Here is a 12,565-nt window from a genome sequence, read left to right on the forward strand (position 1 = left end):
GGTAAAGGTCTTTGGATTCTTTCATAGGACCAAGGGGTTGATTTGGTCCCCCAGAGCCCAATGCTGGGTGATTAGCTGGTGGAATGTGCCAGGTGGCCAACAAAGAACCCGATTGATTTTTAGGATTGCATCTCAGCTGCGTTGCAAGTTCCCCAATGCTGCCTGCTGATCCAGGCTGCCCATTATTAGCCAGGATAACACAAGGTAGGTTCTTAAGAGATTGGTGGTGGTGGTGGTGGGGTAGCAGGGGTTTCAACTTGTGGAGGAGGTAACTGAATTGGACCCGGATGGGTCTGTAGAGCCGGCAGAGCACCTCCGCCCTTCCTAGCCTCACAGAAAAGAAAGGGGTCCTTGCCAGCTTGGCATCCTGATGGTAGTGGAAGGAACCTGCATGGCACTCTCTCTGAGCAGTTCAATCACAAAACGACTGTCAGAGTTCTATCATCAGACCCTAAATTCCATTTTAAATTGGCCTCTCGCCTGTCTCTATAATCTAGTCCACGTGCCCTCCCGCAGTGGCACTGGGGTGGTTGTCACTGCCCACAATCATTATGGAACTACCATCCCATCTGTGCTGGGCAGAAGGGCGGACGATTCAATCCCAGTTTTAAACTCAACATTAGTATTTTCAGGTGCTAGGTTCCTCATGTGGAAGGAGAAAGACTGAACAAAAATAATCAAAAAACATAGATATAGACAGATTTTATTTTAATCGTAATAGGACTACTGGAATGCAATTATAAAACAAAATTTCCAACTATCTCAAGCAAATTTGAATCAGCTGTAGGGCTTTTAAATGTTGATGCCTCTCAACGTTCCACATTATAGATCTTTGATTCATTGTACCTCTACAGAACTAAAATGTTATAGCATCTAGAAGCATGATCATGTCACTGGAAGTAATAATCTGATTTAATATTGCTGATTAAATTCCTTCAGTGACTCATTCATGGGGGGTAACACGTTGAAGCAATTCTTGTATGATGGATAAAGAATGTCAAACAGATGAGAAAAATTCTTAAAATATCTAGATTAAAATAGATTAATAATTTTGGCATGCTGTTCTGTTTTATTAGTATTTGAAATAGACATTAAAGGGACATCTCATCAAATAAACATTCAAAAGGAAATGTTTCAAGTTAATACGAAACAAAAAATGCAATTTGCTTTTTAAAATCAACTATGAAATTTTTGTCAAGTCGTTATGCTGGGATGAATGATACCAGTACTGGTGAACAGAGCATTTTTATTGTTAAAATGCACTTTCAGCATCAAGTTTCCTTGGTCAGGTACAGCATAGTGGTTTAAAAGTCCTTATACTGTTATTTAACCTGACCTTGCAAGATTTTCCCGTCCGTGGCTTCTCTGAAGCTGTTTGGTAATTTATTGCCACTTTTTCTATGTGAGGGGCTGTTTCCTGCTGTAGATCTGTGCTGTGCAGGAACTGGGTTAAAACGACCCAAGATCATTGTAAATGCAACTATTAAAGCTGGTAGTCAAGAGGGAACTTTTCAGTACATAAGTCCGGGCTAGATTCAAACAGTTTCATGTGTTAATTCACTGTCGCATCCCAATTCCACAAGAAACTTAAACACAAAAAATGCACTTAAAAGAATTGGCTTCTTGAAGTCTGCAGTAAATTGGAAACAGCCATGAGGAAAACCTGCTACGGAGTTTGATTTATACTGGACTAAGCTATTTTCCAAATCCTACTTTTTAAATATTCTTTCACAGGATGTGGGCGTCAGTGCCTAGGCCAGCACTTTTATTGCCCATCCCTAATTGCCCTCAAGGTGATGGTGAGCTGCCTTCTTGAACCGCTGCAGTCCATGTGGTGTTGGTGCACCCACAGTGCTGTTAGGGAGGGTGTTCCAGGATTTTGACCCAGTGACAGTGAAGGGACAGCAATATATTTCCAAGTCCGTATGGTGTGTGGCTGCGAGGGGAACTTCTAGGTGGTGGCATTCCAATGCATCTGCTATCCTTGCCCTTCTAGGCGGTAGAGGTCACTTGTTTGAAAGGTGCTGTCAAAGAAGCCTTGGCGATCCACTGCAGTGCACCTTATAGATGGTACACACTGCTGACAATGTACGTCGGTGGTGGATGAAGTGCCAATCAAGCAGGCTGCTTTGCCCTGGATGATGTCAAACGTCTTGAGTGTTGTGGGAGCTGCGCTCATCCAGGCAAGTGAAGAGTAATCCATCACACTCCTGACTTGTGCCTTGCAGATGGTGGACAGACTTCTTCCATGAATGCCCTCATTTAAAAATCCATTCCATCATCTAAGGTGAGCGCCATATAGAATCATAGGAAGATGCAGCACAAAAGAGGTGCCATTCGGCCAACCATGCTTGTTCTCGAGAACCAGTACAGTTCTATTTGGGAGAGCCAGGCAGTGAAGGAACTGGGACCTAATCTTTTATGTTATTTCTGTAAATAGCACTAAAGGCATATGCTCCAGAACTTGCCGCGCCCCTAGCCAAGTTATTCCAGTACAGCTACAACACTGGCATCTACCTGGCAATGTGGAAAATTGCTCAGGTAAGTCCTGTACACAACAGCAGGACAGCCCACCCGGCCAATTACTGCCCCATCAGTCTACTCTCAATCATCAATAAAGTGATTGAAGGGGTCATCAACAGTGCTATCAAGTGGCAGTTGCTTAGCAACAACCTGCTCACTGACACTCATTTTGGGTTCTGCCGGGGCAATCAGCTCCTGACCTCATTATAGCTTTGATTCAAGCAGGGACAAAAGAGCTGAACTCCTGAGGTGAGGCAAGAATGACTGCCCTTGACATCAAGCCAGCATTTGACCGAGTGTGGCATCAAGGAGCCCGAGCAAAACTGGAGCCAATGGGAATCAGGGGGAAAACTCTCCACTGGCTGGAGTAATACCTAGCTCAAAGAAAGATGGTTGTGGTTGTTGGAGGTCAATCATCTCAGTTCCAGGACATCACTGCAGGAGTTCCTCAGGGTAGTGTCCTAGTCCCAATCATCTTTAGCTATTTCATCAATGACCTTTCTTCATCATGAGGTCAGAAGTGGGGGTGTTCGCTGATGATTGCGCAATGATCAGCACCATTCATGGACAGATTCAGTAGCTGAGTCATGGTGTCCAAATTCAGCAATATCCAGGTTTGGGCTGACAAGTGGCAAGTAGCATTCATGCCACACAAATGCCAGGCAATGACCATCTCTAACAAGGGAGAACCTAACCTTTGCTCTTTGACATTCAATGCATTATCACTGAATCTCCCACTATCAACATCCTGGGGTTTACCATTGACTAAAATTGGAACTGGATGAGCCATAAATACTGTGGCTATGAGAGCAGATCAGAGGCTAGGAATCCTGCAGTGAGTAACTCACCAACTGACTCCCCAAAACCTGTCCACCATCTACAAGGCACAAACCAGGTGTGTGATGGAATACTCCCCACTTGTCTGGGTGAGTGCAGCTCCAATAACACTCAAGAAGCTTGACACCATCCAGGACAAAGCAGCCTGCTTGATTGGCACCCCATCCACAAACATTCACTCCCTCCACCACTGACACAGTGGCAGCAGTGTGCACCATCTACACTGCACTGCAGAAACTCACCAAGGCTCCTCGGACAGCACCTTCCAAACCCACGATCACTACCATCCCGAAGGTCAAGGACAACAGACACATGGGAACACCACCTGGAAGTTCCTCTCCAAGCCATTCATCATCCTGACTTGGAAATGTATGCCAATCCTTTACTGTCACTGGGTCAAAATCCTGGAACATTCTCCCTAACAGCACTGTGGGCGTACCTACACCACATGGACTGCAGCAGTTCAAGGCAGCAGCTCCTTGCCACCTACTCAAAGGCAATTAGAGATGGACAATAATGTTGGCCTAGCCAATGACACCCACATCTCTTGAGTGAATTAAAAAAATTCTTACTGAGACACACATTATAAACATGCACCTTAAAAACCATGGTTTCAGTCTGCTCCAATTAACAGAAGTGAAACCTTATTTAATGCCCAACACCTGGAATACAATTAAACACTCAATATATACAATTTACAAGTATCAGATCCTGGAGCCCTTGCTAACAAATGGATGGATTCTGTTCAATGCACATTTGCTTCAGGTGTCACAAGGAAGAAACAGGTCACAATATACTTGTTTTATTATGACAGCTTTCTTCAGGAAGATTTCTAACGGTATTTTCAAACAAAAGAAAAATTAAATTCGGATCAAAATTGCTCTTTGCTTAAATGCACATAGTATTCGGAACAAAACAAATGAATAAACGGCACAAATAGAGGTTAATGGGCATGATCTTATAGCCACTACATGGTGACAAGGAGATCAAAGCTGGGAACTAAATTTTCAGGGGTGTGAGACTTTTCGAACGGATAGGCAGGAAGGAAAGGGTGATGGGGTAGCTTTGTCAGTATGAGATGGAATAAGTACGATAGCAAGAAATGATCTTGGGTTGGAAGATGTAGAATCCATATGGGTGGAGGTAAGAAATAACAAGGGGAAGAGCAATCTATAGGCCCACTAGCAGTAGCTATACTGTAGGACAGGAGACAATGAGGGCATATAAAAAAGGCATTGCATTAATCATGGGTGACTTTACTCTTCATGTAGCTTGGGAAAATAAATTGGCAGAAGCAGCCATGAGCAAGAATTCATAGAGTGTATTTGGGACAGTTTCCTAGAACAATGTGTTTTGGATCCAACCAGGGATCAGGCTATTTTGGATCTGGTAATGTGTAATAAGGCAGGTTGAATAAACGATCTTAGAGTAAAGGATCCCTAGGAAACTGTGACCACAATATGGTAGAATTTAGCATTCAGCTTGAGTGTGAGAAACTTGGGTTGGAAACAACTGTGCTTAACTTAAATAAGGGTAATTGCAAAGGAATGAGGGCAGAGTTGGCTGGTGTGGACTGGGAAAGGAGTTTAGTAGAAAAGACGGTTCATGCACAATGGCAGATGTTTAAGAAAATAGTTCATGACTCACAACAAGGATATATCCCAGTGAGGAAGGAGGATTCTAGGAAGGGGATAAACCAACGATGGGTTAACCAAGAAAGGATAGTATCAAATTGAAAGAGAAAACATACAATATGGCAAAGATTAGTGGTAAGACAGGGGATTGGGAAAGTTTTAAAGATGACTAAAAAAATAATAGAGGGTAAACTAGCATGCAATATAAAAATGGACAGTAGTTGCTTCTTTAAATATATAAAAAGGAAGAGAGAAGCCAAAGTGAACATAGGCCCCTTAGAGAACGAGGCTGGGGAAATAATTATGGAGAGCCAGGAAATGGCAGAGGAGCTGAATAAATACTTTGCATCAGTCTTCACGGTAGAAGACACTAATAGAATTCCAAAAATACTAAATAATCAAAGGGCGAAAAAACTGGGATTGGGGGGTGGGGGACAGGAAATAAATAACTAACTATCACTAGAGAAAAAGTACTAGGGAGACTAATGGAGCTAAAGGCCGATATGTCCCCGGGACCTGATGGGTTGCATTCTAGGATATTAAAGGAAGTAACTGCAGAGATAGTGGATGCACTGGTGGTAATCTTCCAAGAATCCTTAGATTCTGGAAAAGTACCAAAAGATTGGAAAATTACTAATGTAATGCCCTTATTCAAAAAGGGAGAGAGACAAAAAACAGGTAACTATAGGCCAGTTAGCTTAGCATCTGTCATTCGGGAAATGTTAATGATGTTATAAAGGGTGTAATAGCAGAGCATTTAGAAATGCATAATATAATTAAGCAGAGTCAGCATGGCTTCATGAAGGGGAAATCATGCCTGACAAATTTATTAGAATTCTTTGAGGTGGTAACAAGCAGGATAGATAAAGGGGAACCAGTAGATATAATATATTTGGATTTCCAAAAAGTGTTCAATAAGGTACCGCACATAAGACTACTTAATGAGGTAAGAGGCCATGGTGTTGGGGGTAGTATATTAGCATGGACAGCGGATTGGCTAACTAATAGAGATCAGAAGTTGGGATAAAGAGGGGCATTTTCAGGATGGCAACCTGTAACTGATGGAGTGCATTGGGATCAGTGCTGGGGCCACAATTATTTACAATATATATATTAAATAACTTAGATGAAGGAAGTGAATGTATTATCACCAAGTTTGCGGATGACACAAAAATAGGTGGGAAGGCAAGTGGTGAGGATGACACAAGGAGTCTACAGATGGATATAGACAGGTTAAGTGAGTGGGAAAATACTTGGTAGATGGAATATAATGTGGGGAAATGTGAGGTTGTGCACTTTGGCAGGAAGAATAGAAGAGCTGAATATTATTTAAATAGAGAAAGGCTGCAGAAAGCTGCAGCACAGAGGGATTTTGTAGTCCTCACGCATGAATCCCAAAGAGCTAACATACAAGTTCAGCAGATAACAGGGAAGGCAAATGGAATGTTGGCCTTTATTTCAAAGGAAACGGAGTATAAAAATAGGGAAGTCTTGCTAAAACTATCCAAGGCACGAGTTAGACCACACCTAGAACACTGAACAGTTTTGGTCCCCTGATATAAGGGAAAATAGACTGGTATCGGATGCAGTCCAGAGAAGGCTCACAAGGTTGATCCTGAGTATGGAGGGATTTTCTTATGAGGAGAGGTTGAGTACTTTGGGCCTGTACTCATTGGAGTTTAGAAGAATGAGAGGCGACCTTATTGAAACATATAAGATTCTTAGGGGGCTTGACAGGGTAGATGCTGAGAGGTTGTTTCTCCTTGTGGGAGAGTCTAGGACCAGAGGGCATAATCTCAGAGTAAGGGGTCACCGATTTAAAACATATGCGGAGGAATTTCTTCACTCAGAGGGTAGTCAATCAGCGCTGTAGAGGTTGGGTTGTTAAGTATATTCAAAGCTGAGGTGGACAGATTTTTAATCAGTAAGGGAATCAAGGGCTATGGGGAAAAGGCAAGAAAGTGGAGTTGAGGATTATCAGATCAGCCATGGTCTCAATGAATGGCGGAGCAGACTCGATGGGCCAAATGGCCTCCTCCTGCTCCTACGTTTTATGGTCTTATTATGGATCAAAATTGCAAGTCCTCAACTAAAAACAACTGAAAAATAACATGTGGAATAATAAACAATTTATAAATAATTAGTTCTAACTTTACCTGGGAATATTCTGATCAACAGTTGCACAGCCATACAGGAACACTATGACCCCAACAGTGGATGCTGGAATCAGTAATTGTGTGTAGACTCCAAGCCAGGCAAAATAGAAGGCAATCTTCTCGCCAAAGTACTTCCTGAAAAAGACCATCTGTCTGTTTCAAAATTTTAGTTATTTCCAAATGAACATCATTAATAACCAAATTATCATTAAAGAAAATACAGTCAACATTTCATCCTCAAGTGCAAATTCAGAGTGAGCTTAAGTCTAATGAACCATACTTTCTCCTCTCTCCATTCATTTCATCACTTTTAGACAGGTAGGTGGGAAAAGGTGAAACATGGATGTTGACGCATCATTCTAATTAAGCTTTTCACTGCCATCTGCCAACAGGTAGAATACATCTGGCCAATGAGAGAGCTTTGTTACCAAGATACAGGTTACAATTGATTCAGTTGAGAAACATTGACACATAGCCCAACAGAGGAAAGGAGATATGTGACTCCCAACCAGATTATTCAAGATAGGTACAGAAACTCACTGAACAAGCAAAGCATTCTTGCATCATAACTATCTTCAGAATTTAGGCACCATGCATATTGTGGGTACTGAAGAGAATGGGTTTTCAAATAACACTTCAAATAAAGATTGTTCAAGGAAAAAAAATCGAAACAGATATTGCTGTCCCTTCAAATGGCACCATGAATTTGTACAGTAACTGCCGGGGACATCAGAGGTCACAAACATGCAGGTACAGCAAGAAATTAGCAAAGAAAAATGATATGTTAGCCTTTATTGAAAGGTGATCGGAGTACACGAGTAAGGAAGTCTTGCTGCAATTACATAGTGCTTAGGTGAGACCACGCCTTTAGTACTTTGTATACCCTGAGGGAAGGTATACTTGCTCAGGGGGATACACCAAAGGTTCACTAGATTGTTCTTGGTATGAGGAAAGATGGAGTAGTTTGGGCCTAAAACCTCTGGAATTAAGAATGAGAGATGATCTCATTGAAAGGTGTAAATTTCTTTCAAGGTAAATGTTGAAAGGTTCTTCCCCCTGGCTGGAGAGTACTGAACTCGTGCCATGATCTCAGGTAGCCGGCCCTTTAGGACTGAGGAAGATGAGAAATTCCTTCATGCAGAGAGTTGTGAATTTGTAGAATTCTTTGTGCCTGAGTTGTGAATGCTCAATGGTGGAGTACATTCAAGACTGAGACAGACAGATTTTGGACATTAAGGGAATTATGTGAATAATGATAGAAAATGGAGCAGAGATAGAAGATCAGCCATAATCTTATTGAAGAGCTGAGGAGGCTGAAGGGCCTGCTTGGTCTACTCCTGCTTCTATCTCTTATATTCTTACATAGGTGCCACAGTAAAGTGTAGATGGAAGCAGAAAATTGCAAAGGAACAATAATGGATTAAATAATAAGTGGGCAGAACTGTGGTGGATGCCGTCAACATAAGAAAAAGTGTTAGGTCATTCCATTTTGGACCCAAGAAAGGTCGATCAGATTATTTTCTAAGTATGGGAGAAGCTACAGGAACTGTGAGAGAGGGAGATGTAAGGGCCCAAGTACAAGAATTAGTAAAAGCAGGGAGCCAGGTGTAAAAGATAATTTTAAAAAGTCTCATGGAATATTGGATTTTATCTCAAGAAGGTGGAAGCTATGGTACAGCTGTAGAGAGCTCTGGCTGAACTTCAGCTAGAGTACTGCATTCAGTTCTGGGCACCAAACATCAGGATGGATGTATTGGTCTAAGATGCAGTGCAGTGCAGATTCAGTAGAATGAGACCTGGGTTGAATTATGAGGACAGGTTTCATGGACTCAGATCGCTATAGCAGATTAAAATGGTGATATAATTGAGGTGTTTAAGATGATCAAAGGAATTGATGACGGAGGGACAGAAATTCCTCTGGCAGAAGAATCCAGAATAAGAGAGCATTGTTAGAGATAAACCATTCAGGGGTATGTCTACAACCACTTTTACACATAAAGGCTACAGGAAATCCGGAAAACACTCATCCTCCCTCCACCCCCCCAAAAAAAAAATCGGTCAAGGTTAGATCTATTCAAAATTTTAAAAAGGTGATCAATAAATTTTTGTTCGACAAGGGGATTAAGGGTCATGGAACCAAGGACTATGGTACAGATCAACCATAACCTAACTAAATGCTGAAACAGACTGACAGGGCTGAATGGCCTACTCTTGTTCCTATATTGATAGTCTTTTGTTGAAATTTGCACAGCTTCGTTTTTAGTGGCAATGTGACTAGGTTATTTTGCCTTTAATTTTGTGTTAACACATCCATCTATTTTCCAAGCTGTTGCAGTAGCCTGAAAACATAAGCCTCTCTGGTGGGCCAGAAAGACTCACCCTGGTGACTCCTTGCATGTTATTTTCTCTTTCCCATAATTTGGATTCAAACGCTAAATCTGAACTCTCAACCTTCAGTGTACAAGCCTACTAAATTGATTCCAGCACTCCATAAAGCACTGAGGAAGCTGCAGAGAGTACAGTTTACTTTCACAGCAGATAACAAAAGGCCAAGGGCAATACAGGGTCTCAAATTATGGAGCTTGCAGTGCATCTCTTCATTGGTGGTTGGGGAAAATTGGAGGTTGGCAGGCTAGTCTAGTCGCTTGCAATAATAATGGTAACTGACAGAGAAGCTATGTGTGTAGAAGCAGTGACAATTATACAGTAAGGGAATGGAGAGATAAATTATACCTCAGGAATGCTAACCCATTTCACAGTGAATATGGAGCCACTGAAAGTGCTCAAAGGAGATAGACAGACAGGAAGATGTAGATTGGTTGAATGGTCTTCTTGCACGTTTGGATCTCAATACTTATTCAGACATTCATTATTCTCTTTTATAAGCAGTAATATGAGTTTAAGATTATATGAAGTTTCTTTCCCTCCACTTTGAGCATTCCCTTCAGGTCACATCCTGACTACTGAACCTGAACATTAATTGGGAAAAGGTGGAAGCTGGCAAAAACCTACTTTGAAAATGGTGGACTGAGCTTCTAATGTACTTTATCAAAAGTTTTTAAACCATTTCCTAAAAATTGAGATAGCAACTAAAACACTTGTCAAATTTTACAAAAAATACAAAACCAATTGTTTATTTACAACTTTTGAATCCTTTTAAAAGACAATTTACATCTTAGCAATATTGGATAAATAAACCATCTTATCGGAAGGCTCTCTCTCTCCTTTGCATGACAGCAAGATTATAAAGGCATTCTTCATACTCACATTCATGATTTTGTCATTAGCGAGGAGATCTTCCCTAATATTATACATTTGCCAAAAATAAAAATCACGTTTTCAGTTAGTCGTCATTTAACTGATCAGATGCTCCTTACCTAACGAGATCAAGTGGCTGGAATTTATAAAACATTCCATAACGAGCCCATTCTTTATAGAGAAGCTGAAGGAGAATGTAATGGTATAATTAGTCTGTAATTCAGTAACGTTTCCTGAATTCTAGTAGCCAGTGCAAGATAATCTAAGCCAACATACATTTCTACTATTTGAATCAAACATTCAAGAATCACTTGTTTTTTTGTGTAGGGTGTTATATGAAGGGTGTGCATCTATTAATCCCTTTTTGGGCACACTGTGATAGCAAGTAGCGACCCACATGATTTAAAGCCCCCCTGGTATGGTAACCTAGCAGCAAGGGGGAGAATTTTCTCCCGTTGTGCGATTGGCTGGGCGGGAGTGGGCGCTCAGCTGATCGCCGCCCGCGATCGGCTATGTGCCGCCGTTTTACATGGGCAGGCCAATTAAGGCCCTCCCAGTGTGACGCGCACCCGGGAGTGCTCAGCACTGCCTGTGCGGGCGGGGTTGAGGAGGGAGAGTCGGGGCCTGCGCTCTTTCGCGCATGTGCACGAATGAGCGTAGAAATCTCCCTGAGGCAAGGAGCTGCCTCGGAGATTACTTTATGAAAACATTGAAAAAAATATTCAGACATGTCCCCTTGCGTCACATTGTCACATGAGCTGGGACATGTCAATGAATTTTAATAAAAATTATTAAACTTATAAACCCTTCATGAAACCTCATCCCGCCCGTGGATGAGGTTCCATGAAAAATGCGAAGGCCGCCTGGGTTCTTCGCCCTGACAATGATTTAATGATATGATTAATAGCCTTAACAGGCAACCCTGGTGCGCGCCCACTGAACTGAAGATCGGAATGACATGCGGTGACATCAGGATGCACGCCCGACATCACTGCGCATCATTTAATGCAGTGTGCGGGGCCCACCCCCGCACATCGACCAGAAGATTCTGCCCATGATTTTCAGCATTGAATGAAACTTGGTGAGACCCTTGTTCTAATTGTGGGATGGGGGTGGGTGGAGGGTGACATATGTATGGAGGCATAAGCATCAGGGGTCTAGGGACATGAGCAGGCAGGTGAGTTCCCCCTAAACAAAACAATTTATACTTTATAAAAATGTAAATCATCCTTTCAACATCCATTTCTTTCATGCACAGAAAGCATGATCAGTGCAACAGGTATTATATTGATAAATGTATTGTCCTGAACATTCTGATTTTCAAGGAAGCATGAAAACACTCAAACCTAGGACTTGAGCAAACTTAGAATTTGGTCATCTGTCCAATGAACCCAATTCCAAATGCATAATAGCTCAGCAATGATTAAGATAATTAGGTAACATTTCTATATAACCTTCATATGAACAACATCCCAAGGCACTTCACAAATAGAATTGATGAAAACACCAAGGCAAAAGCATAAAGTTAGGAGTAACTGGAAGTTTGGCCGATGTGTTTGAAAGATAGAGGGATTTGGGCAAAGAGTTCCAGAGAAGAGGACCATGATGGCGGAGGGTTTTACCACCAAAGGTGAAGCAACGAACTGGAAATATTTGAGCAACTTGCAATTCTCAGTTGAGACTCGCTCACATAGACTGGGTCTGGGGCATGTTGGGACCTTTAACAGCCAAGCTACCCATTGTTCAGGTAGTCTAATGTTCCAAAAAGATTGGAAGTCAATATTTAACTATTTTTTCTAAGTGAAGGGATCTTGCAAATTTCCAGCTACTGGTGAACCTTGATGTGCAAGTGGAAAAAAAAGAAACCCCACAAGCTACCTATGAAAAAAATAATTTAGGCACTTGCATATAATTTAGGTAGTAATAGATTACCCTCAAAACTTTCACATAAACACATTATTAGTTCGCTGATGCTAAAATGCTAGCAGAGTGTTCAGATTTGCTTCAGGCAAGTCCCCTCAGGTAGCCTGGTCTGAAAACTGCATTTGCTCAAGAGCAAGTTTGTGCTGCAACAAAAATTCTCTGATGGAGCTTGAATCCTGGATCATGTGCACAAGCATGACACAATGACACGGCTGTGCAAATCAGACTGTAAAC

General features: G+C 41.7%; 1 protein-coding gene across 1 annotated transcript in view; it reads right to left on the reverse strand.

Moving 5' to 3' along the window:
• Positions 1–12,565, reverse strand: part of ano1a (anoctamin 1, calcium activated chloride channel a) — a 228,890-nt gene that overhangs the window by 95,736 nt on the left and 120,589 nt on the right. The window contains exons 10-11 of the mRNA XM_078549492.1: positions 10,528–10,592; positions 7,151–7,285 (exon numbers count right to left, since the gene is read on the reverse strand). Of these exons, the coding sequence (XP_078405618.1) occupies positions 7,151–7,285; positions 10,528–10,592 (200 nt within the window). The remainder of the gene's footprint in view (positions 1–7,150; positions 7,286–10,527; positions 10,593–12,565) is intronic.

This window comes from Cetorhinus maximus, chromosome 9 (assembly GCF_964194155.1).
Source record: "Cetorhinus maximus chromosome 9, sCetMax3.hap1.1, whole genome shotgun sequence".
In the NCBI taxonomy this organism is placed as follows: domain Eukaryota; kingdom Metazoa; phylum Chordata; class Chondrichthyes; order Lamniformes; family Cetorhinidae; genus Cetorhinus; species Cetorhinus maximus.